Consider the following 26702-nt stretch of genomic DNA (forward strand, 5'->3'; position numbering starts at 1 on the left):
TAAAGAGATATTTTGACTTGAAAAGAGACAAATATGCTTGGTGAGATTTGGATTTTTTGCAGTGTAATCCTAGCCCCAGTGATTGATACATAGGTTTTCATTGGCTCAGTTATCGATTCTTATGTGTGTTGCCTGCTTATTGATCTCTGTGGCCCTGAAGGTTTTAAAGAGGGCTTTCCAACAGCAGCTGAGTGATACTCAGAACAAGAAGTGATTCAAAACCACATCCAGTCAGTGGCTCCAACTGAGCAGTTAAGCCCTGAGTTTGATGAAGACCATAAACCCACAGATTCCCAGTGGGCACTGATCAACGCTTAGCATTTTCAGAATAGCAAACAGTGAAATATGCTCTCTTCTCCACTAGGCCCTTTCTAAAGAGCAAATGTAAATTATGTGGGGAAATTTGAGAATGGTGTTTGCAGCCTAGAAAGATGCCGACGGTAGAGTGGTGACCAACACTCCAACAGAGAGGCAAAGAGACACAGTCTAAAAAAACAAGATTTTTTCTGCAGTTTTCATTGGCTATCAGCAGAAACACACAGTGACCCTCACCTGATTCTATTGCAAAATGGACCACAGGACATTGAACCAAAGATCTGAATGAAAGTCTTATTCCAACTGTGCAAAAACTGAGAGCACCAGCAAAAACAAGAAAAGCTAGATTCACAAGAACTGAGCTGGCTTCCCACTCTACATATTTTGGCAAGCGCCACACCTTCCATTGGTCGATGACAAGGTCGATGGTCAATGACTAACGCAAAGCACGTAAGAGAATGGCGTCACAAATTTTTTATCAGTTGCCTGTCCTACTCTTTAGCAAAGGACAAACAGGTCACAAACTGGTCTGTAAATACAGCATATCCCAACTGAATTGCTTTAGGGGTTTTTTGTTTTTGCGGTTGGTTAGCCGGGCAGAATTCCCAGGTATTGCTTTCTAGCAATAAACAGCAAAATATCTGCACAAGCATTTAGCTGAGTTTTACAAAATGCAGGCACACATGGACATGTGCACACTTAAAACAGGATCAGAAGGCAAAATAACGCTCATTCTTTCCCTTGTCCTTGCTACGGGTGTTCTAATTATATGTGATCACAGCTACTCATCTTAAACAGATCCTGGTACATTTCTGTGAATATTGAAGTTTCATAGAAATGGATCTTACACCTTTTTGCACTGGCCCAACATGTTACAATACAAGTTACACTTTGTATGCCAAATTTCTGCACGCAAGATCCTAAACCCAGAAAAATAAATATAATTAAAGAAAACCTCAAACAATGACAGCATGAGTGAAAGTTAATATGTTTTAAACAGAAATTATATAAATTTTATTTCATTCACTTTTAAAGCCCCTGATTTTACAGAAATGGCATTTCTTGACAACCAGGCACATCATGAGGACTGATGGTAATGTTCTAAGTGAATCTTCACTTCATCTTTGGGGTTATGGTAGGGGAATAGTGGGGAATCTCCTGTTCTCTTTAATTTGGAATTTCTGACCCAGACGTATCAATTTCACAAGCAAAAACAGAACACACAAACAGTGTACGCACAGGAGAACTATATGGAAGTCTTTTGTAAAGAGTCAATAACCATGTTTTAGGGAAAATGATTGTTTAACTTACTGAGGAGCAGGGTGGTAAGAGATTGTGTGGAGTGAGGTAGAGTACAACACAAGCAAAAAGCCATTTCCAGTTAATATTATGAACAATGCTGAAAAAGTCTTGTTTTTGTAGGCGCAACTGCAATCACCTTGGTCAACTTTCATCAGCAGAATATTAACTTCCTTAAGGCAATATTTTGTTTCAGCATAATCTGCTGTATGTTCTGCATTGTGATATTCAGTGTTTGTAGCTACAACCCTGCCTCTGAACATCAGGGGTTTCCATGTTTATGAGGAGAATTAAAACAGCAGGAGTCTTCCTTCGCACCATCAGAAGTCAATATTTTCTGTGACAAGCACTGAGAGAAAGCATTGGTAGGAAAATATGCTTTATTTGTTGTTTATTTCATGTACCTTTGAACAACAAATTCACATTTAACAATGTGTATTTCAACTTCTACACATTAACAAATTAAGTGAAATATCACTTGCTTATTTTATATCCTCTTTGACTGTGCGTATTACATATGCATCCATGACAGGTAATCCTTGTTACTGACTCAGTTTAGACAGTTTACAACATCTAAGCCATTGAACCCTTTGGCATTTGAAGCAATTTATAACTACCTCACTAAATTGCACACTGAACTGGTAGTGAATAAAAGTCACATAATTCATCCTTGATGTCTGGGCAAACATTTTGGCATCAATTTCACAAAACATTATTATCTCCCTTTATGTTATTTTGTGCCTTTAAAGAGAAATGTTGACTATCAACTTTCCCACTACAGGTTGTTGTGTTGAGTAACAGCTAAGAAGTAATTCCTGTATAGTGTAAGACACCAAAATACACAGTTGAAAGGGCCTTCACAAACGGATTAATTCTTATTAATCTCAAGAGCACTCCATCTCCCACTGTACAAGGACATTTTGACAGAAGTCCATGCTGGACATTCAGCACAAGCTGAGAAACAGGACATGACTGTCTAGTGTCAAGAACCACTGGGGCAGATGCTAAAAAATTCTGCTCACTCCCATATATGGCCATAATCACCGCCCTGTAACCTCACTGCCTCATGCGCTGACAATCACGCTCGCTTATCCATCTTGCATAATCGGTCAGATTGAGAGAGAATTTAAGGTTACACTTTAATGTTTTCCTTTTTCCTCTTTTGCGTTTTTTTTTTACTCTTATGGTCTTCCTTGGGACCACCGGGACAGTGTTAGCCACAGGTGTCACGGTTAGTCTTCCCGCAGGTAGGCCTCTGGCACTTCCTCGGCCATTTTGTCCATGGTGGAGGCGTACTCTGCCATCCTCTGGATCTCCTCGGCCTTGGTCTCAGCCAGCTTCCTCTCCGCATCCAACGACAGCTGCCGCATCTGTTCCACCTGCGACTGAGCCACCTGCAGGTTGTTCCGTGTGGTGATGGATGCAGGCTCCACCCCTGGGGACACGCACACAGGGGACCTCCAATCAGACACTCTATATCATTAACAGACGCTCAGCTCTTGCGATCCTTCTGTCCTCAATATCAGGAAGCACCAGACAGCAACAGGAGGTTCCTGTGCTGACCTCTAATCCTGTCACAGTCAGAGTGTGAGGGATCTACCACTGCATCACACAAACAGGCTTCACCACTCTGTGGCTAAATAGAGGTAAAATGTTTTTAGGGGAGGGGGGTGTCCATCTCCCATTCTATCTTGTTATCTTACAACAGATCATTTCTCACCTCATCAGTGTCACGGAACCCCCCCCCCCCCCCCCAAACTGACAAACTGCATGTGTGGGAACTAATGAGGTACTGACAGTCTCTGAAAGGAGGGAACACCATCCCCACAGAGTGAAAACCCGAACTGCGCACTGATACGCGATAAGAGCCCAACACCCAAAACAAGGAGCCTCAAGATCAGGGGCTCCATTCTCTCAGTGGGATCAGGGCCTTCCCCTCTCCAGGGTGGCAAGGGGTGCCGCTTACTGCTGCTCTGACAGATTTATGTGCCGGAGAAACACTAAGAGCACCTGCTTGTCAGGGCTCAGTCAGTGAGAGGGCCAGGGTGAGCTGGCTAGGAGTGCCCCAGCCCTGTAATGGCTTAGCCTGCTTCTTCTGTGAAATACCGAGAAAGTCGTGATTGATCTCCTTCTTTTGTTTTTCCAATTGGTCGGTGAAATTTGCAGGTGGGAATGTGTTTAAGGCTTGCACTTCACATGCGAGTTAAAAACCCGTGAAAACTGAAGCCCGCGTTGATGAAAAGTGCCACTGTACTGCAGACACCCTGCAGTGCTTACAACTTAATGAATAGAATTAAATTAATGCAATACTTATAGTGAAGAGATAGTTGCAATACAAGCTGTTTGCCTGTAAGCGTCTACACATAGTTTATTTAAAAGTGTACCCACTAACTTTGTTTTCCAGCATTAGCAATGTAGTAATTTGCAAATGTTCGACAACTGAAGCTAGCGAATGAACTATGCGGAGCAGCAAAGGCACGGCTGTGAAAAGGCTAAGCAGCTAAGCACAAGCACGAACCGCACAGAGCTCGCAGCGCGTAACACACACCTGCGTTGTAGGCCGCCTCAGCTGCTAGCTCGCACAGGTTGATGGCGTTCAGCCAGTTCGACTCAAACCGCTTGCATTCCTCCAGTTTGTCACCTACCTACCAAAGACATTGGGAGAGCAAGAGAGAGAGAGAAAGATGGTTACATCACTGCAGCTCTGCAACATAATCCAATATTACCAGCAATTTTAATATTTAAGGAAATGTGGCAACCATCTTAGTAGGAAAGCCGATGAGGTTCAGAACCTGTTATTGTGCAATATCATAGTACACTTTTGGTGTATTTATGTGTCTGTATTTGTATTTTTTTTCTGTTTTGTTTTTGAAGACCATTGAAGACTGCTTTTTTGAAGACTAATAGGCACATGTTTATAACTGGTACGTTATTATGGGCATATGCACTGGAGACACATAGAAAGTTAAAATTATATTGAACTACAGCATACTGTAATTGGAAAGTGTCATCCATTTTTAATTGCAAGAAAGACAATTTTGCTCATCACAACCCTGAGCAGCACTAAGCGCGTGTTACTTGCTGGGGAGTATCACAGTGAACTCCAGGTCTTACATTTCATCACTTTCCTGAAACAACACTGGCTCCTGAAACTCCACTTTAAAAAGCTTGTCTTTTTCTGATTGACAGAAAGCTCATCATACACCCAACAGATAACCTGGTGCTGGCTGCATGTCTCTGGCGGAGGCACAGTAAATCTATGCCTGTAATGTGGAGTAGTGATAAGTAGCAGGGCTTGTAACCAAAAGGTTGCAGGTTCAATTCCCCACTAGGGCACTGTTATTGGGCCTTACCCTCAGGCAAGGTAGTTAACCCACAATTGCATCAGTAAATACCCAGCTATATAAATGGATAAAACTGTAACCTATGTAAGTCACTCCAGGTAAGAGAGTCTGCTAAATGACAATAATGCAATTTAATGTCATGTATGACTTCTGCTCAATTGCCTGTGTTTGGACAGGCAAGTCCCTGGCCGCCTAAGCACAGCAAACAGAGGGGCCTACCTCCACGCGCTGGCCAATGATCACTTGCCAAATAGAGTCCTCCTCTGCAGGGGTGAGCTTCCCAATGGAATTCAAGTATCTCTTCTGCAGTGCAATGAGTGTGTGCAGAGCCTGTGATCACAAAAATGCCCCCGCCCACCCAAAAGAAAGAGTCAGCAATACTGCCATGTGGCATTACCCTCAGTACCTGCTTACATAACTGGGGGTTATCAGAGTCTGGCCGGAAGAGTGAAGGCCGAGATAAGACTAGACTGAAAAATACAGACTGTATAACTACATGAAGTTTAACTCTATCGTCCAGTCCAACACGCGTCCCAACTGTCACAACAATAACAACAAAGAGATCGGCTGAGGCAGGTTTATATACATGTAATCATATTTAAAAGTCTGCCGAAATTTCACAGCTAAAGGCATTATCTCACAACAAACTGCATAGTAAACCATGGCTTCAATGGACACGTTGGAGCATGACGACGTACTTTGGAATACTGTGTGAGTGAATCCACAAGAGCGAGTGTGGTCTGGGAGAGGTAGGTGTTTGCGCTGTCCGTCACCAGGGAAGACGCTCTACGGATCAGGGCATCATGGGAAAGGTTTTCCACTTGCTAGGAAGAGAGAGAAGTGGGTTCAGTCCAGAACCAACACAAAACTTCATCTAATCTCACACTGCTCTGACAAACATGTCTGACAACGTGACTGAAATACTGGTTTGGCTCTGCCCTGTATTATTTAGTGAACTGACCCATGCTATTATAGTTCTGTTACTGGTGTAGCACAGCATGACCTGAACTGGATAACCCATCAGTTTGCCTCTTCAAACTGGAATGCCTTGCCCAACACCTATTTATTATGAAGGCTGTCAGAGAACCAAAGTCTAGATCAGTGTTTCTCAACCCTCTCCTGGAGTACCCCCTCCCCTTGATGTTTTAGATCTCTGTGCTCCAACACAGCCGATTCCAAGGATCAACTCGTTATGAACTCCTGAAGCTGCTTAATAACAAACTGATCATTTGAATCAGCTGTGTTGGAACAGGGAGAGATCTAAAACATGCAGGGCAGGGGGTCCTCCAGGAGAGGGTTGAGAAACACTGATCTAGATCACAAGGCCATGTTTCATAGACGGGAAAAGCGCTTTTCTGGAACTTCCAAAATCAGGCAAACAGATATGCACAATCCCGAGAGTTCAGCAAATCAGACTACGCGGTCCTGACAGCGCAGCCAAAACAAACCACTTGCTCTGAGCCGGGCTGTCACGTTCGCAAACCTTTTTCGTTCAGTCACTTGTGTGTGCGCAGGGTTTGGTATCTGGTGAGCGCAGGAGGGGTGCGCACAGTGACCCGTACCTGTGAGAAAGGGATGGTGCACAGGCCGCCACCCACACTCAGAGAGATCCAGTTGCTCCGCACCACCGTAGGAAGCTTCCCAAGCCGCTGGCGTGTGAATCTGCTGCTGGTCGGGACCCCGGCGGTGTTCCTGCTGTCGGGGTACAACAAAAACAGCATGTCCTCTGTCTTCCAAGCCACTTCTTTACATTCACAGATGTGTGGCATATTACTGGCTTCACTCTGGGATGCAATTTTTAATAAACGTTGACCTGCTAAGGGCAGTATCATTGCAAAGATCAATGTCTAAGCTAAATCAAACAAAATAGTTATAAAAACTATTTTATAGTTATACCTGGGATGGATGGAACCACCACTCCCAAGACACAGCAGTTTGAGCCATCTCAGGTTTTACCAAAAATAGATGCCACTTCAGTGCAAATCCCACTTAGCACAATAATCTGATATCAGTCAATCAAATTGTATTTGTTTTTATGTATTTTTACAATTGAGATAGTCACAAAGCACTTTAGATGTTTTTTTTTTTTTTTTTTTTTTTTTTTTTGGGGGGGGGGGGGGGGGGGGGGGCATGCAAATTTATTGATTAACCCAGGAAAAGGGCAGTCCAAAAGAAGCGCTGTTTTCATCACTACAGTTGTTCACATTGTGTAACATCAATACAAAAACACAACTTTTACATACGCTAATTTATCTTCACATTTCTGTAACTGGGAAACTAATATTAATTTGCTACTATCATGTCAGATGCTGATAACTAGTATTTCAAGATGATCAAGCACAAAAATAAAATTCCAAACTTTTATAAGTTTAATCTTATTACATGAACTAGCTAACTACAGCCAGATATAAAAGCAATTCTCTAACACATACTACAGATTCTGACAGATACATCTCATTCCTTATCGTTCATTTTGCATTATCTGACTTTTAAATTTGGACTTAATTGACTTGACGTGCCTAACGTTAGCAAACTAGCCTGCTAGGCATCGCTCTCAATAATATAGTCATATACAAATCTATGCATCGTTTCACGTTCAATGTCAATAAAGCATTAATAGTACATTCTACACAACTGGCAGCTACTGTATATTGCTTATGATCAGCAAGCAACTCACCTGAGTAAACTGACACATGCGAGCGTTCTCCTAAACGCCGCCATATTGGCTGCGAGTTGCAGGAAATTTGTCCGACTGTCTAAAAGTCCCCTAGTAGAACAAACCAAACAGTGTCGTGTAGCTTGCATATTTTCAGGTGGGTTTGGTGGATTTACTGCTAAGAGATAACTTTTGTGTTTTTTAAAAATAGAATAAAAATTACTATTTCAGTTTAAATACACCCGTTTAGTCTTTCTAGATAAAATTGTTGTCCAAGACTGTCGCCACCTAGCGGATAAAATAAATGTTGAGCCGCTATGCGCTAAACATTCCTCCACACACCGTTCTGCTGTGTTTCCCTGAGGGAGCCCGAGTGGCATTTATATGACTGAACTGACCGCCATATCGATCCGCTCTCTCTCAAAAACAGGACTTGATATTTACATGCGAGTCGAGGGTGACATGCACTCGCGGCCAAATGGCACACATACACTTTGAGAGACGTCATCGTTCACGTACACGCCGAGCTCTGCTTAAATACAGCCGCACGCAAGCACAAGGTGAATGCACTCAAATCTGTTTCTTTACTTTCTCATGCTTTGCTTTTGAGCGCACCCTACCATAGACGTCAATAGTCACTACGTGTACTAGCCACCTATCTGTTCTGATTATTTTAGGGGGAAAACAAGATTGAAAGGGCTCTTAACAGATACAGAACTCACCAAATGTGGTCTATAAATTTTCTGAGGTTGTCTTGTTTATGATACCTCTCAACCAGCAATCACAATTTGCAGTATGTATTGTCCATATATTGTCCAGTAGTTTTCATCACATTTTGAGTTAGTGGTTCTAGAGGATTCTGGATGAATTATCTGAAATCAATTGTTTATAGCTGAGACATTTTAGGAACACGTGTAATGGTTTGGTCCTGCAGAAAATGGCAATTTACTGCTGTGCAAACTAAGTATGTTGCAAATTAGAGCGCTCATGTAAATGACCACAACCCTGCAGTAACTGCAAAATGCACAGAACATTTGCAGATTCTTGCAGACAAGTTAGACTTGTAGTGTTGTAAGCAATACATTGGTGTCTTGTCAGTCAGGTTGGTTCTAAGTGCTTGGGGCAGGTCCTGGCCTTGTTGGTGTCGATGTGTCTCTGGATCTGTCTGTCTTTACTCACACTGGCTGCTCATAACCTCACAGCCCCATTTTCTTACCAGAGAGGTATTTGGGGCACCCCCACAGAGCGGACCCTTGGAGATGACCCATCCAAAGGGCTGTCCACATACAAAGGTGCAGTGGTGTGGGTCATATGTCTATGCAGACGGTCCCCCTGGAGGTGCCCCTCTCTTCTTTTGCGCGGGTTGCATAGGCCCCTCAGAATCTTGTGGGCCATGTTGCAATAGCTGCACCTCAGTAGGGTTCCAAAAACCCTCTGGTTCACCCTCTACCACCACCCTCACCCCTTCCACCCCTTGCACACCACTTCCCTGATGTTTTTCAGCTTCCAGCACTGTTTTATCTCAGATCTCCACATCTGAGGTCACATTCTGTAATAACAATACAAAAACACAACTTTTACATACGCTAATTTATCTTCACATTTCTGTAACTGGGAAACTAATATTAATTTGCTACTATCATGTCAGATGTTGATAACTAGTATTTCAAGATGATCTAGCACAAAAATAAAATTCCAAACTTTTAAAGTTTTATCCTATTACATGAGCTAGCTAGCTACAGCCAAATATAAAAGCAATTCTCTAACACATACTACAGATTCTGACAGATACATCTCATTCCTTATCGTTCATTTTGCATTTTCTGGCTTTTAAATTTGGACTTAATTGATTTGAAGTGCCTATCGTTAGCAAACTAGCCTGCTAGGCAGCGCTCTCAACAATATAGCCATATACAAATCTAATAATATAGTCATATAGTCAAATCTAATAATATAGTCATATACAAATCTTCCAGCACTGTTTTCCTCAGATCTTCACTTTTAACAGTGGTGGCAATGTGCCTGTGCCCCATCCACTGCTGCAGATACACAGACTGCAGTTTTGTCCTCAGCCTCTTATGGTAGGTGGAAGGTCGTTCCTTTTAAGCAGATAGAAAAAGGGGTGAGGGATTTTATTCTGCCTATTTCCTTTTACACTGGAAATGACTCACAAGCTAATAGAAACGCCTGGGCCTGTAGTCACACACTCTGGCACGTGTCATTGCATTCATTCAGGGAGGACACCGGTTCAAGACAGTGGATATACACAGCACCTATTTACATATCTCAGTCCATTGGGTCCATTGGCAATACCTGCATTTTGTTTAGCAAGTGTTTTCTTGTGCATATGTGCTGCATGCTGCACTACATATCCACTCTATACTGCAGTGGGATCATAGATGCCTCTCTAACAGAAGAGAGAGTCAGAAGGGAGAGGGGAGGGGAGGTCCCTCCGGGGTTGGTGAAGCAGCATGTGGATGGGATGTAATTTAATCTGTCTTGAGCTGAGCGCTTGGTTCCCTCTGCTGGCAATTTATGGGAACTGTGAGGTAACCAGGGTGGACAACACCACTGTCCTGTCACACAACAGTCACTGACGCGGTGTGAGATCGCCTGCTTTACATGTCCTGGCATGTTATGGGATCTATGGCGTCTAACATCTGTGTTGTGGTATCTGGAAGTGGGTGCACACTGTCCATCTTCCAGAGTCATCTGCAATGCTATTATTTAGCATTGGAAAACAACTGGAATAGAAAGAGTATTTTTTTTTATCAACCTTGTTTAACCACAAGATGGCGTACAACAGCCTTGGAAAGAGCTCTTAAAAATGTTAAGAAAGCCTGTAGGTTGGTGGTAGGGGGGTAAAAATGGGGAAATATTTTGAGATGTAATCAGACAGAAGGTGTGGTCTACACATTCAATGACTGTTATGAGTATTAAACATGTAGGACTGATTACTGGGTGGGTTATTAACTGTTCATTTAATTTTATAGTGTATTTGAAAACCCTAGGATCAGCTTGCCCAGCCAAAATCCTAACCCCCTCCATTCAGTGTAATATTTTACTTCTGATCCAGGATCAGTTGCCAAGCCCTGAGCATGCCCACATCAAGCAACAAGAAAATTAAAATGGAGAAGAAAAGACAGACATGGATGAAGGAAAGTACAAAATCGTCCATGTCTGGGCGTTTATTGTGTAGCCACCTGAAGTTCTGTCTGAATTCTATGTGTTTCAATGAAGTTATATGGTACATAAGTAAATATTTGGCAGACCTCAGGGTCATTGTGGTTATTTCTGTGGGACACCTTGAAAAGGGCTTAACTTTCAATGCTATATACAGTAAGAATATATGGTATACCCTGCCAACCTGTAACCTGTGTGTGTATGTGTGTTTGTTTACAGTTAAAAAATTTTATATTTGCGGTAGTTTAAATAGTCAATGTTTTGCTTCAACAGGTTATGTAATAAATTGTGATAGTATTCCAGCCACTGCCAAGGTTCCTTTGTATCATTTGGGTGTGGGCTGAATTCTCATTCTCTACAGCTGTTGCATCCTTGCTGCATCATCTTCCATGGACTTCCTTCTCCCTGCAGATGCAGGCTGATCCCCCACAACCCCCTTCTGTCAGGAGATATCCCATGACCCCCTTCGGTTAGGTGATATCCCATGACCCCCTTCTGTCAGGAGATATTCCATGACCCCCTTCCTTCTCATGCAAACAGGTTTATTACCCCCTGACGCATGCCAGGGAAGGGAATTTTTACTGTCACGCTGAGTGACCGCAGAAATCAGAGAACACCATGAAAAGAATACCCAGGCCTTACTGAAGCTGGAGGATTTGCACACAGACTGCAGGTTGCTTTATCAAATAAAGATGAATGAAGAATGTAGATGTATGATATACATATTGTGTCAGGTGTCTTTTCTGTCTGCAAAAGCATGAATGGATCTGAGAACACACTATTTAATATGTACATTTTATAGCCTTCCCTAATAACTGGTATAGAACATGAGAAAAAGTCATCTCTGATGCTTGAAATGCTTCTAAAAAACCTACTCTTAGTCTTAGAAAAAATAGAAAAGTACAGAAGCATTAACAAGACCACATGGAAACAGGAAGGATTTCTGCATTAGCTGCAGTAATACTATCGTGTGGCCATAACAATTAAAAGATGGCATTATGCTAAAAAAAATCTTGCTGCCTTCCTGACTGAAGCCTGACCGATGGCAGTGGTGTGTATAGGCCCAACATCATGTTTCTCCTCTCAACAGAGAAACATTGTTTGCCCAACAAAAGAACAAACAGGCTTATGCACACATCTCAGGAGTTCTCCATTAATATTTAATGAGTGTGTTTTTGACTGGGGAGGTTGGCCAGGCGAAGGAAGAGGCAAAACTCTCTAACACTCTGGAGTGTTCTGACTGTAATCCCCACCATGCATGGTACACTGAGGTCCACAGAAGTGGGACCAAGTGTACTGTAGCTTCACAATATCCATATTCATTTCATCATGCAGTGATTTGCTGTCTCACTACTGATGGGCATTTTGACTCCTTTCACTGAACCAAATAATTTCATCCAGTTCCATACAAAGATCTGGTTCATCTACTCACTAATTTGTTCAGTAATCACCCCCACACAAGACCTTTGCAGGTAGTAAATGAAATTAATAAAACATTAATTTGTAAAATATTGTTTCCTTCAGCAAATGTGGTTCATTTTTCATTCAGTGGTTCATTGGCATATAAAATCAAACCATTTATATTACATCTACCAGGACAGGTTACCATTTCAGAGATACAGACAGTTTTTTTTTTTTTATTTCTTTCCATAAAATGCACTAGGGCCCACTTTAGCAGTATCCACAGCAAGAGTCACACATTGAATACATAACAAAAAATAAATAATCAAAAAGCTTTGTCACTACAATGTAGTCTTGTAATCTTATTTAAGTGTGTTACAATTTTGAATTTCTCATTAAAATATCAACACATAACTACAGAATGTATCTAAATAATGATACTTCCAAAAATAAGTATAAATAACCACCTTAGTATTAACCAACTTAGTAACAAGCTTTATTACTAATTAAATGAAAGATATATGGAACTAATTTGATTGAATGTTGTAACCTCAGCTTCGACATGCTTAAGGATTACATTTGTACAAAATAAAGCACTATTGCAGTATGAAAATAGGGCACAGTTTCACAAGGGGCGGACAGAGAGAGACAATAATCCCCGTATGACCAGAAAGAATTGGCCAACCCACTTGAAAAGAATTTGTTCTTTGATTACATTTACTTTTGAAACATCCAAACAATAATATCCAAGATACTGTAAATCATTACTACAGCCAGAATAGCCAGAAGCACTGCACAAAGAACTCAGAAACACATTTTATTTACTTTACCTGTGTATAAACACACCTTGCTAGTTTAACCTACAGCAGACTTTCCCCTTTATGTCTGGGTCTTTGGTGTATATAGTGACGTCTTTGTATACGTGTAAGAGGTGAGCAGGAGGAATCCAATCACAGGGACCACACAGTAGCACAGATGGGTTGTGAAGAAACAAAGTAATTTTACTGAAGACTCAAAGACATCAAGCTTTGTAGACAGGCCCATACACAAGGCAGAGCAGCTCAAGATTGAGCAGAGAATCAAGCAACGGGCAGGGTTTATATAGGGCACCAAACAAATGAAGAGACTAACTACACACAGGAGAAAATGATTAACTGGATTAGGCAAGGAACAAACACGAAGATAGGACCTCTGGTGAGAGTTTGGGGAAGCAGAAGGCAACAGGACGAGACAGGCTGTCATGAGCCTGCTGGTTGTTGCGGGAAGCAAGAAGCAAGAAGAAACCCTGACAATACAGTAATGATTACAAGATGATATCAACGTAGTGACACAAGCCACCTGTTGTACACTCACGTCTTCTGATGTTGCAGTTTCATCCCAGATGAATCTCTCAGCAGCTAGGTTTTGTAAGAGATACGATTCTGTTTGCAGCCCGCATAATATACCAATGCAGTGAAAAACCTTTTATCCCTGAGACCATAGATAAGTGAACTGAGGGCTCTTGAGATGATGGTGAAAACCAAAAAATTGAAGAATCGGACAGTCAAGAAGACCTCCAGATCATATTCCAAAAAAACAGCCTCAACATAGGGACACCACATGTCAATCATACTCAAGAAAAACTGCACTGAGTGGAGCAGGAGCGTGCGTCGTCCCTTTGACGCACATTCCTTGTTATCTCCAGATGCAGCCTTCGCCGCCAGCATGATTTTCACATAACAGAATAGTACAATGACCACAACCACTGCAAAGTCTGCCTGATTTGTGGCGGCCCGCATGTAGCGATGCCACTTGTTGAACAGCATGATGTCGTAGAAGCAGAAGACGTTCAGAGCAAAGTAGTCTGGTGGGGCAACAGCAACGAGAATGAAAAGGTCCACAAAGGACCTGAGTGAACCGACTGCAGAGATGAGGGCGATGGCAGCGTAAGTCCTGCCAATGGTACTCATTTCTGCATGTCTCAGTGGCATACAGATGGCCACGTAGCGCTCCACACACATGGCTGCGATGATCCCGTGTGTGTTTATGGTGACAACCTCCATGACGATGCAGATCGGGATGCAGTAACCCACAGGAAGCAACATATTAAAGTAGGTCTGCAGCACCACCAGGTCTGTGGACAGCAGGAAGATGAAGTCTAACAGCAGGGTGTGGGCGAAAAGGATGTAGCGTGTGTCTCCCCGGAATGTCTGCTTACTGTAGAAGGTGAAGAGCATGAAGCTGTTCATGTAGAGGAAGACCCAAATCACCACCTGCAACATGGCCATCCTCAGCGTCACGATAAATTCCTTGGAACTTCTCATAAGCAGCTGTTCACCACTGCTATTCTGATTCATGGTTCATAGACCTGCAGGCTGTCATAGAGAACAGGTACTTCATACTGTGTTTTATAAGACCTGCACAAAACTCAGAACTCTGTGCACACCTGCTGAAATGTAAATGTCTAATATACGATGACAGATTCAGTTAATAATGAATTTAAAAAAGGAGAATACACTCAACTCAAGTCATAAAAGTAATTAAAAGGAATATTTGTGTATTATAATGTTGCATCTTATGAATTTGCACTTTATAATAGTTTCAAATATGGAATAAAAGTGAGGCTGTGTTTTTCTTTTAAACATGCTTCATGTTAAGCTCCAAGTGACTCAGTCAGTTAAGACGCTACTGTTGAAGCTGGACTGTACAGTCAAAGATTTAAGTTCATGGCTGGGCTGCATCATTAGCTGAAAATGATAAGTCCACAACAGCAGAACATAACTGGTCTCATTCTACCAGGGGTAGTGTGAGCTTTGTTTTCCAGAGTCTCCTTGCCTGATAACTCCTTAGAGCCTTTCACTGGCATCTGTGAGTCATTCGGATAATGTCAGTGGAGATGTGCTCATCCTCCAGTCGGCTTCTGCTCAGCTGTAGTTCAATGTGTAAAAAATAGCTGTTGGCTGCATGTGAATGTGTTAGAGGACGGCATTCAGCAAGGCAAGCTTACCGGATAGTTTGAGATTCCAAAAGGTTGAAAAAGCAGAAAAAGCACAGAGAAAATACTGAGAAAAGCACTTCAAAGCGAAGACACTGTGTACTAAATTTTAAAATCATCCATACAAGTCATCCATACAATATTTCACCAGTTATTATCACTAAGTCCAATTTGGTTGACTTGAAAAATAAAACTACAAGTAATAAGTAGCGAAGTGTTACTGGATATTTGTCTGTTGTTTTCAATTACATAATACAATCAACAAAGCAGCAAGGTTTACATGTTGGTAAAGATGAGAGTTTAAAGCAAAGCAACATAATCAGATTTGAATCATCAATGATATACATTAATTTCAAAAGAATACTATCAGAAGATATTTTTTTCAAATTGTTTTCAAAAATGTTATTCAACACAGGCTATGAAACAACTAAATTACTTTCTTATCTTTAAATTAAATAAAATATTATATGTAAAGATACGTAGAACTAAATTCTCATTACCTTTAATAATCTTGAGGTGAAATCCCCAGTAAAACTGTGCAAGAGCTAAAAACTCTGTCTTATATAGTGTGGCAAGCAGGCTTTCTGACCAATGGCTTAGTTTAAAATAAATGTTTTGCATAATATCATACAGTTCGCAAAGGCAACAAACAGGGCCCGTTGAGGATACATGTTTGTTGCATGGGGCTATAATTCTAGTCTAAAAATACGATGTAGATATGACATCACTGCATTAAAGAAACATGTTTCTCAGAACTGATATTGATCAAGAGAATAAAAAATTGTATTTGCAGTTTGGAATTTAACTTTTTGCCTGACATAATTGCTTAGCAAATACTACCAATATGGTGATGAGTGAATTTCAGCCCATGCTGTATGTCTCAGTGAAGGTAGTTGATGTAGTAAGGTGTCTTTAGTTATACTATGCTTATTTCTCTGGCTCTTGGTTCTCGGGGCCATCAGGCATGAACATTGATTATAGTACATTTTCCCCAGACAACACTTCCGTGTTCTCTGCCTCTCAGCAGAAGGCCAGTGGAGTTGGTCTGCAGCATTTTTACTCACAGAGTGTGCCCTAGTTGCCTTTCCCCACACATCTTTTGTTCAACTTTACCTCTTCATTAGGGAGAAATAGTTTTTGATTATTGCACTGTTTTTTTACCTCATCTCTAAATTAAACTGTAGGAAGCTCTCCCAGTGGAGGAAAAAGCAATATGTCTAAATGGAATGATAACCTGTATAACTACTGTTTTTCTGTCAGCAAGCTCTAAGAGAATTTATGCTCCTAGGCCCCAACTGGTCCATGATAGCATGTGATAATGGAACATGGATGACTTTTTATTAGGTAAACAGAGCTGTCTTTTTCATCTGAGCAACATCACAGGACTAAAACTCTTTTAATCTTTTACTTTTGTGTCTCCATGCCTTTCTTTCCTCTCATTGATTAAGGTAATTTTACCTTTAATTTTATTTGACTGTCTGGTTGTCCAAACTATAATACTTTAGTATGTAATTAATGTAGAATCTTCCTGCAAAGGCTGTAATTACAATTAAAATTTGTTCATGTAAAACCTGTACTAGCCTGTCATCACTGACCTCTCATTATGTATTTCGCAGAAATTCAAATTCTGTTGCTTATTGTCAAAGCACTAAATTGAATGGCACTGTCACAGATGAGTGACCTCATTATTCCATGCATTCTGACTAAAACTGTAGAGCTCCAAGAATGTACTCTGATATCTAGATAACTTAAAACCTGCATCAGGGTAATTTTTCTTATGCCCTTTCAGAAGCTCTCTCATTACTAAAATCCAGATTGACAATCTGTGTTGAGTGAAAATCTGTCAAATGTTTCAAAGCCCTACACTATGAATGTGATTTTTAACCCATAGCTATGATGCTGGATTTCAGCCACTGCCAAGGTTCCTTTGTATCATTTGGGTGTGGGCTGAATTCTCATTCTCTACAGCTGTTGCATCCTTGCTGCATCATCTTCCATGGACTTCCTTCTCCCTGCAGATGCAGGCTGATCCCCCACAACCCCCTTCTGTCAGGAGATATCCCATGACCCCCTTCCTTCTCATGCAAACAGGTTTATTACCCCCTGACGCATGCCAGGGAAGGGAATTTTTACTGTCACGCTGAGTGACCGCAGAAATCAGAGAACACCATGAAAAGAATACCCAGGCCTTACTGATGCTGGAAGATTTGCATACAGACTGCAGGTTGCTTTATCAAATAAAGATGAATGCAAAATATATATGTATGATAGACATACTGTGCCATGTGTCTTTCCTGTCTGGTTTTCTGCTTGTTTTTTTCTGTGTGCAAAAGGAGAGTGAGAGTGAAAGGAGCCCTTGCTGCCATTACTCCAATGTGCGCGCGCACACACACGTATTAGCGTAAATGGATCTGAGATCTAAAAAACAAATCTTGCTGCCTTCCTGACTGAAGCCTGACCGATGGCAGTGGTGTGTATAGGCCCAACATCATGTTTCTCCTCTCAACAGAGAAACATTGTTTGCCCAACAAAAGAACAAACAGGCTGATGCAATTAAGCACACATCTCAGGAGTTCTCCATTAATATTTAATGAGTGTGTTTTTGACTGGGGAGGTTGGCCAGGCAAAGGAGGAGGCAAAACTCTCTAACACTCTGGAGTGTTCTGACTGTAATCCCCACCATGCATGGTACACTGAGGTCCACAGAAGTGGGACCAAGTGTGCTGTAGCTTCACAATATCCATATTCATTTCATCATGCAGTGATTTGCTTTCTCACTACTGATGGGCATTTTGACTCCTTTTTTATTATTGATCAGATAAAAGTAATAGACCCCCCACCACCACCACCCACCCAGTGGGGACCAGTTATTAGGAGAATAGGATACTACGTGTATAAAAACAAACAGCAAGTGCTAAAACTCACCTCTCCTTGCACTGGCAACATTTGGAAAACAGTTGCTAATCCCTTGCCATAGACGCAAGTAATTACCTTCTTGATTGACATCAAATTGGGCAATGCAGTGATATCACATTATTGCACCTGAATTACTGGTTGAGCGTTGCTATTTGTTGACTATGTAATATTTCAGCCATTCAGTGTGAATATGAAATGTGATTCCTATTTAGCATTGACATACGCAGTATATCTTTTCTGATGGTAGCTTTAACAAACAAGGCATGGGTTGACACAAAAAGACCCCTAGAAAGACTATGACTAGGAAGATTTGAGTGATGTGTCCACTTTAAACTAATCTGTTCTTTCATTACATTTACTTTTAAAACATGCAAATGACAACATGCAGGATAAGTCATTACCACATGTTGGAGGTAACAATGTTGTAAAATAACAGCTAGAAGCACCACACAAAGACTCAGAAACACAATTTTATTTACTTCACCTCTGTATGAAGACACTCTGCTAATTTAAACTATTTTCTGTTTTATGTTTGGGTCTTCTTTGTGTATGGGGTCTTTTTTGTATATGAGTTTTTTTGTAACGGTCATGATCAAGAAACAAAGTGTCCTTTGATGTTGCAGTTTTACCCCAGATGAGTCTCTGAATTGCTATATTTCTAGAGAGATACGATTCTGTTTGCAGCCTGCATAAAATACCAATGCAGTGAAAAACTTTTGATCCCTAAGACCGTAGATAAGTGAACTGAGGGCCCTTGAGATGATGGTGAAAGCCACAAAATTGAAGAATCGGACTGTAAAGAAGACCTCCAGATCATATTCCAAAAAAACAGCCTCAACATAGGGACACCACATTTCAATCATACTCAAGAAAAGCTGCAGTGAGTGGAGCAGGAGCGTGCGTCGTCCCTTTGACGCAGATTCCTTGTTATCTCCAGATGCAGCCTTCGCCGCCAGCATGATTTTCACATAACAGAACACTATGATGACCACAAACACTGCAAAGTCCACTTGAATGATGGCAGACCGCATGTAGCGATGCCACTTGGTGAGCAGCATGATATCGTAGAAGCACAAGACGTTCAGAGCAAAGTAGCCAGGTGGGGCAACAGCAACGAGAATGAAAAGGTCCACAAAGGACTTGAGTGAACCAACTGCAGAGATGAGGGCGATGGCAGCCATAGTCTTACCAATGGTACTCATTTCTGCATGTCTCAGTGGCATACAGATGGCCACGTAGCGCTCCACACACATGGCTGCGATGATTACCCTTGAGTTTTTGGTGACAACCTCCATGACAATGCAGATCGGGATGCAGGAAGCCACAGGAATCTGAACATTGAAGTAGGACTGCAGCACTACCAGGCCAGAGAGCAGCAGGAAGGTAGAGTCCATCATTAGGGTTAGGGCAAACAGGATGTAGCGTGTGCTGCCCCAGAATGTCTGCTTACTGAAGAAGGTGAAGAGCATGAGGCTGTTCATGTAGAGGAAGACCCAAACCACCATCTGCACTACGGCCATCCTCAGCGTCACGATAAATTGCTTGGAACTTCTCATAAGCAGCTGTTCACCACTGCTATTCAGATTCATGGCTCATATACCTGCAGGCTGTCATAGAGAACAGGGAAACAGGACCAGAAGTTAGTAATAATCTTTACTTCATACTGTGTTTTACAAGACCTGCACAAAACTCAAAACTCTGCTGAAATGTAAATGTCCAGTGCACTATGACATAATTAGTTAATTCCTCTAATGAGGAATTAGAAAAAAACAGAATTCACTCAACTCATAAAAGTAATTAAAAGGTATATTTGCATATGCCCAAAATTTATAATAGTTTCAAACATGGAATAAAAGTGAGGCTACATTTTTTCATTTAAACATGCTTCATGTTGGGCTCCCAGCGAGTCATTTGGTTAAGGTATGAGTTTCAAAGCTCAGCTGCACAGCCAAAGACTTTGTAAGTTCATGGCTGGGCTGCATCATTACCTGAAAATGATAAGTCCACAACAGCAGAACATAACTGGTCTCATTCTACTAGGGGTAGGGTGGGCATTGTTTTCCAGGGTCTCTCATCTGATAACTCATTAGAGCCTTCAACTGGCATCTGTGAGTCATTCGGATAACATCAGTGGAGATGTGCTCATCCTCCAGTTGGCTTCAAATAACCCGTGGTTCAATGTGTGAAAAACAGCTGTTGGCTGCATGTGAGTGTGTTAGAGGATGACATTCGGCAAGGCAAGCTTAACGGATAGTTCGAGATTCCAAAAGGATGAAAAAGGCAAAAAATATATAATTAATACTAAAAAGCCCTTCAAATCAAAGATACTGTGTACTAAAATTTGACAAGCTATTACAACTTACAAGTAAAGTGCAGTTATATTTCTTTGATTGATAAAACACCAAGTAATAAACAGCTGAGTTTTTCTGGAGATTTTCACGTTGTTTTCAATTGCATAACAGAGTCACCTATGGACCAAGAGTTACATATGATAATGAAAATACAATTTATAGCCAAGCATCAAAACCAAACTTACATAAACAATGATAACACAAATGAACTTAACAATTATTAGAACAATGAAAAGAAAAACAGATAATGTTTTAAAAACTGCTAAACACAACACTCCTTATAAAGTAATTTGCTTTATGATAGCTTTAGTTCTGATTAATTTTTGGACATATCACATTTTCAGTTTTTGGACCTGAATGACTAAATAGCAATAGATGAAACAAATAGTAATCGATAAAAAGCAATAGATAAAACAAATATTATGATTCACAGATATGTAAAATTAGTTTCATATTACCTTGAGGTGAAATCCCCAGTAAAACTGTGCAAGAGCTAAAAATCTCTGTCTTATATAGTGTGGCAAGCAGGCTTTCTGACCAATGGCTTAGTTTAAAAATAAATGTTTTGCATAATACTGTACTGTTGGCAAAGGCAACAAACAGGTCCCATTGAGGGTACATGTTTGCTACACAGGGCCAGTTGAGAAGGCCTCATGTTTCTCTGTGATGTTGATCAAGTTAGTCAAGAGCATAATTAATTGGATTTGCAGTTTAGAATTTAACTTTTTGCCTGACATAATTGCTTAGCAAATACTACCAATATGGGGATGAGTGAATTTTAGCCCATGCTGTATGTCTCAGTGAAGGTAGTTGATGTAGTAAGGTGTCTTTAGTTATACTATGCTTATTTCTCTGGCTCTTGGTTTTCGGGGCCATCAGGCATGAACATTGATTATAGTACATTTTCCCCAGACAACACTTCCGTGTTCTCTGCCTCTCAGCAGAAGGCCAGTGGAGTTGGTCTGCAGCATTTTTACTCACAGAGTGTGCCCTAGTTGCCTTTCCCCACACATCTTTTGTTCAACTTTACCTCTTCATTAGGGAGAAATAGTTTTTGATTATTGCACTGTTTTTTTTTACCTCATCTCTAAATTAAACTGTAGGAAGCTCTCCCAGTGGAGGAAAAAGCAATATGTCTAAATGGAACGATAACCTGTATAACTACTGTTTTTCTGTCAGCAAGCTCTAAGAGAATTTATGCTCCTAGGCCCCAACTGGTCCATGATATAACAGCCTGACATAACAGCAGATAGTACCAGTATGGGGAGGGGGTGAATTTTAGCCCATGCTGTTTGTCTCAGTGAAGGTAGTAGATGTAGGGTGGTGTGTTAGTTGTAATGTCCTTTTTTCTCTGGCTCTTGGTTCACAGGCCCATCAGGCATGATCATTATTTGCAGTACATTTTTACCTATATCAGGTATCCATTCAGAACTCTTTTCTATTCTCTACCTCACAAAAGAAGGACAGTGAATTTGCTTTGCAGCATTTTTACTCACAGAGTGTGTACTAGGTGCTTTTTTGCCCACATAGCAGCTGTTCGTCTTCATGTCTTCATTTAGAGGGAATCTCTTTTTTGATAACGTCACCAGTTCATTAGTTCATAAATGAAATGAAACCGGAGGAAGCTCTCCCAGTGGACTAGCAGGAAGTTTGTCTCATGGAACAATAACAACTATTTCCTCTGTCAATAACCTATAATTGCTTTCCTTCTGTGAAAGACATTTTGTGCTCATAGGTCCCAGATAATTAAATACTACATAGACATTCAAATTCTGTTTTTCACCTTCAAAGCACAAAACTGGCTGACATTGTCATAGCTGACTGTGCTTGTTATTTTATGTAATCTTCCTAAAATGTGCTTGCCATTACGGTGTCAGGAATCTCTCTTCAACTTCTGCTGTGCTCTTCATATTAAACACAAGAATTTTTTTGAGTCTTTACCTGCTTAAACCGAAGTAAAACATATCTTGATTGTATTACTCACCAAATTAGACATAATAATTAGAGTAGATTGTTAGATTGTTAAAAGTTTCATCTGAGCTGGCTAAAAGGGGATTTATGATACCTTTTCATTTTTTCCACACCAGATTTTCAGCTTTTTAGTGTGTGTATGTGTGCTTCTTTATTTGTCTGTACTATCAAGAACAAATGATTAATGTTTTATCATTTATGATTTATATCATTTCAATGACCTCATTTTAAAAACATGTTAATATAGGTAGGGTACTCCTGTAAGACATCTCATGACCTGTTTTTTTACACACAGTACTTGTAGCCTCCCCAGTAACTGTTATGGAATAAGAGAAAGTATTTATGATGCTTGGAGAGTTTATACAGAAACAAAGGGGCACATTGATATGAGCCTGCACATATATCAGATTGAAAGGTGGGATTTCTTCATCAGCTGTAGGGCTACTCTCATCTAGCCGTAACAGTTAAAAGTTGCCAGTGATGGATCTAGGCCCAACATCATGTTGCCTCTTTCAACAGAGAAACAGTGTTTGTCCAACAGAAGAACAAACAGGCTGATGCAATTAAGCACACATCTCAGGAGTTCTCCATTAATATTTAATGACTGTGTTTTTGAGTGGGGAGGTTGGCCTGATGAAGGAGGAGGCAAAACTCTCTAACTGCTCTCTTGAGTGTTCTGGCCATAATCCCAGACATGCATGGCACACGCATACCCAGAGAAGTGGGATCACAATACCCACAACGTGTCACAATATCCCCAATTGTTTCATCATGCCGTGCTTTGTGTTCACTGATCATATACTGTTTAATTGTTAGACTAGAAGCCTTAGCCTGAAGGCCTAAAATGTATTAAATTTTGAAGGAAGGCAGTTTTAGAGGGAAAAAAACAAAGATTTTATTGGTTCAGATAAAATAATGGATCTGCGTATTGTGGTAGAGTGCCGTATTACCTCATTTCTGCTGATCCTGGGCCTTTGAGGCCTCTGTCCGGGAGGTTTTCTGTCTGAGATCTCAGCCAGTCAAGTGGGATGATTAGTGGGAACACACAACCCTCTGGTTCCATGTTTAGTACCATTCCTGGTACCCACACTGCCTGTAACTATCCTGCCAACCCCCCAAGCCTCCACCTGCCTAAAAAAAACACCTGTCATAAAGTAGTGGACTGAAAAGACTCCCTGACTGTGTACCTGATTTGAGGTCAAATGAAAAATGTGCTGTAAGTAATGAATATACCACCGAACCTGATGAGGGTCTTTCTCCAGGAAATGAACACAGTAACATTATTATTATTATTAAGTTTCTGTTAGCATCCCCCCACCACCCCTCCCAAGATTTACCTGTGTAGGGAGAAAATACACAAATACACAGATACCAGGAAAATGAATAGAGTGCAAGCAAAGGTACTATCCTACATCCAGTACCTGTATTAATATAAAATAAATAAATAAGTGCTAAATCTGACCTGCACTGACCTTGCACTGACAACATTTCCCAAACACATGGTAATTCCTTGCGGGCTTTTTAAAATATTGTTAATATTCAAATCATGTTCCAATAAGGTATTGGTTGAAACACCTGCTGGCAACACTATATAAAAAGCTACTTTTGCCTCCTTGTTACTGTGACGGTGGATTGACCACAAAGCATATTAAAGGTAATATGAATTTGCTATCATAAAAAATTATTGATCTTAATACTTTTATTTTATTTATTTTTTTGCTGTTACTTCATTTGGTAACAGTTGTTTTTATCTTAAATCTCATAACATCTGTGTTTTTCTGATGTAATGCTTAAGTTGATATATTTTAATTTGCAGTACATTATAATTTTTTATTTCGTTGTTCTTACGAGATGTCAGTATACAATGCAAATTAAATAGTATTTTGTACTTATTACAACGTGTTCAGTAACACTTTTAGTTATTGTGCAAATATGCATAAGTAAATTAACAGATTGGCAAAATTAAGGGAGTATAATTAAGTAATGTAACTAATAAAATGGATTGCCTTTACTTTGCTTTAAAGTCATATTTTTGCTATGATATGTAACTCATACTAGTTCATGACTTACAATGCAATGTACAATTTGTGCTATAATATAATCACTTATTATTTATTAAGTGCTAATGACTTGTGAAAATGGGAATTATTGTACATACACAAGGTCTTGCCAGGAAGATGAAAGGAAAATATGGAAATGATTTTATTTCTTGTTGTAAATATTTTTTTATTTTATTTATTTTTTGCAATGCTTTACTATGCTTTTTGAATTCTTTACTGCCTGCCAATGTTATAAGGAAATAGAAATGAAGAAATTAAGTGTTAGAAAGTGAAATTAAGTTCACCCTGTTCATATGGCATATTGAGTCTTAACAAGTACTGTTTCAAATATAACCTGATTATTTTCCTGTCGCTCTCTTGTTTTTTCTGATAGCCTGTTTGTATATGCACCATGGTTCAGAACAGCACCCAGAGTCAGAACAGCAGCAGTGAGGAGCTGATTCTGCGAAGTCTCAACCCCTTGGAGGCGAGAGTGCGGATGGCCACAGTGCAGGTGCTGGTGTGGTTCTTCCTCTACATCAACGGCCTCATGCACTTCACCTTCCTCAGCAAGCAGGCCTTCTGGGGCAACACACGCTACGTCCTGTTCGCCCACACCCTGCTGCTGAACTCCATCTTCCTGCTGCTCACGGACCTGGTGGTGCTGCTCACCTACTTCTTTGTGATGATGCCCATGGGCTTCTGCATCCTGCTCTGCATTATCATGGAGTCTGTCACCAGCGGGGCCCCGTTCACAATCACCGCCATGTGCCTGGAGCGGTACGTGGCCATCTGCATGCCGCTCAGGCACGCCAACATCTCCACCCCCGACAGGGCTGTGGCTGCCATTGTGGTCATCTCCATCTTCAGCCTCATTAACCCCTTCATGGACCTCTTCGTCCTCATCGCCATGGCTCCGCCAGGGTACTTTGCAGAGGCGAGCTTCTGTCACTACGAGATAATGCTTGTGGCCAAGTGGCAGCGCTTCACACGGGCCCTCATCTACCAGGTGGACCTTGCAGTGATTGCGATCATCATAATGTTCTGTTACGTGAAAATCATGCTGGCAGCCAAGGCTGCATCTGGAGGTAACAAGGAATCTGTGTCAAAGGGACGACGCACACTCCTGTTCCACTCACTGCAGCTTTTCCTTTGCATGATTGACATTTTGTGTCCCTACTTCGAGACATACGTGCTGGAGAACAGTCCGCAGAACTACCTGACCATCCGATTCTTCAACTACACAGCTTTCACCATCATCTCGAGGGCCCTGAGTGCACTAATCTACGGCCTCAGGGATAAAACATTTTGCGTTGCTCTCGTATATTATGTCAGTTGCAAGATGAACCAGGTCACTGTGAAGAAGTCTAACGGCCCATAGTCTCGTTTGGAACAAGTAAAGGCCATGGGAGCAGTAATGGGTTCAGCATTGGTTGCTTGGCACCTGTACAGGGGTCCTGACCTTTTGCAATAAGGGCATAATAATAAAGGGGAAAACAGCTGCATTAGCATGTATCAGGAAAAAATGAATAAAACATGATCCTATATTATGTCACTATGCTGTAGTCTTTGTGTACAATTTCTGGTTTCTCAATGTATATCTTACAGCATTGCACCACTTCCAGAAGTTAAGTAAGATTTATGGAAACTGCAGTCTGGATCATTCACATATAATGGTAAGAACAGAAACCAGTAAAGGGATGGTGTTGTTGCTATTATGTGTGCAAAATGCATTATTAAAACAGACTCCTGAGAAAAATTAATAAATATGAAGCTGCCAGAGCAACAGGGAAGATTACAGAGTGGCTTTTATATCTGAGTCAAAGAGAGGTAGAATGATCAGCAAAGGGAATAATAATAGTAAAATTTTATAAGATGGATTCAAAGAATTCTGTTTATTGAACTGAAGATTGTCTACAACTGAATCTATTTTCTTTGTATTGAGAAGTATATATATTTTTTGCAGAAATACTTAAATGCTGTATTAATGATGGGTTCCCTGAATTTTCCCTGTGTCCCTGCATAACACCAACCCCACAGCATTCCCCTCTTGTTTTAAGAAGCATAAAGTGTTTATTCGCATGTAAGATTATTAATACTGAATTTATTTTCATTTCATTTTTGGCCATTTTGACTCGTTGGAGGATATTTCATTTCTCAGAATTGCTCTGTCTAATAAAATCTTCAAAATATCCCATGAGAGATTAGGGGAGATGGCTGGGAGTTTTATTAATCCAATGAATCTAAAATGAA

The 26702-nt window shown here is 40.7% G+C and overlaps 4 protein-coding genes across 5 annotated transcripts; 1 reads left to right on the plus strand and 3 right to left on the minus strand.

Annotated features, from left to right (window-relative positions):
* Positions 1-1988: 1988 nt before the first annotated feature.
* diabloa (diablo, IAP-binding mitochondrial protein a) lies at positions 1989-7955 on the minus strand. 2 transcript variants are annotated; one of them, XM_036535939.1, is made up of 6 exons: positions 7636-7955; positions 6521-6650; positions 5657-5782; positions 5178-5288; positions 4163-4259; positions 1989-3049 (listed from the first exon to the last, which is right to left on the minus strand). In XM_036535939.1, exons 1-6 carry the CDS (start codon positions 7761-7763, stop codon positions 2847-2849), a joined length of 795 nt encoding a protein of 264 aa, XP_036391832.1. In that variant the 5' UTR covers positions 7764-7955; the 3' UTR covers positions 1989-2846. The 2 variants fall into 2 exon arrangements, with proteins under 2 accessions (XP_036391832.1, XP_036391830.1); XM_036535937.1 differs by having other exon boundaries at positions 6521-6653.
* Positions 7956-13595: 5640 nt separating this feature from the next.
* On the minus strand, positions 13596-14465 carry LOC118783784 (odorant receptor 131-2-like). Its single transcript, XM_036537741.1, has one exon. The coding sequence runs from the start codon at positions 14463-14465 to the stop codon at positions 13596-13598; it is 870 nt and encodes a 289-aa protein (XP_036393634.1).
* Positions 14466-18597: 4132 nt separating this feature from the next.
* LOC118783633 (odorant receptor 131-2-like) lies at positions 18598-20488 on the minus strand. The gene is made up of 3 exons (XM_036537586.1): positions 20452-20488; positions 20077-20194; positions 18598-19695 (listed from the first exon to the last, which is right to left on the minus strand). Exon 3 carries the CDS (start codon positions 19675-19677, stop codon positions 18739-18741), a length of 939 nt encoding a protein of 312 aa, XP_036393479.1. The 5' UTR covers positions 19678-19695; positions 20077-20194; positions 20452-20488; the 3' UTR covers positions 18598-18738.
* A 4373-nt stretch (positions 20489-24861) lies between these two features.
* On the plus strand, positions 24862-25830 carry LOC118783785 (odorant receptor 131-2-like). Its single transcript, XM_036537743.1, has one exon. The coding sequence runs from the start codon at positions 24862-24864 to the stop codon at positions 25828-25830; it is 969 nt and encodes a 322-aa protein (XP_036393636.1).
* The last annotated feature ends 872 nt before the right edge of the window (positions 25831-26702 follow it).

This window comes from Megalops cyprinoides, chromosome 9, assembly GCF_013368585.1.
Source record: "Megalops cyprinoides isolate fMegCyp1 chromosome 9, fMegCyp1.pri, whole genome shotgun sequence".
Taxonomy (NCBI): Eukaryota; Metazoa; Chordata; class Actinopteri; order Elopiformes; family Megalopidae; genus Megalops; species Megalops cyprinoides.

Coding starts and splice junctions, on each gene's coding strand:
- diabloa (XM_036535937.1), bottom strand. CDS start 7,763: ATGCAAGCTACACGACACTGTTTGGTTTGTTCTACTAGGGGACTTTTA. Junction 6,654..7,635: donor GCATGTGTCAGTTTACTCAG/GTGAGTTGCTTG, acceptor GTACCCCGACAG/CAGGAACACCGCCGGGGTCC. Junction 3,050..4,162: donor TGAGGCGGCCTACAACGCAG/GTGTGTGTTACG, acceptor GCGTGTCCCCAG/GGGTGGAGCCTGCATCCATC.
- LOC118783633 (XM_036537586.1), bottom strand. CDS start 19,677: ATGAATCTGAATAGCAGTGGTGAACAGCTGCTTATGAGAAGTTCCAAG.
- LOC118783784 (XM_036537741.1), bottom strand. CDS start 14,465: ATGGCCATGTTGCAGGTGGTGATTTGGGTCTTCCTCTACATGAACAGC.
- LOC118783785 (XM_036537743.1), top strand. CDS start 24,862: ATGGTTCAGAACAGCACCCAGAGTCAGAACAGCAGCAGTGAGGAGCTG.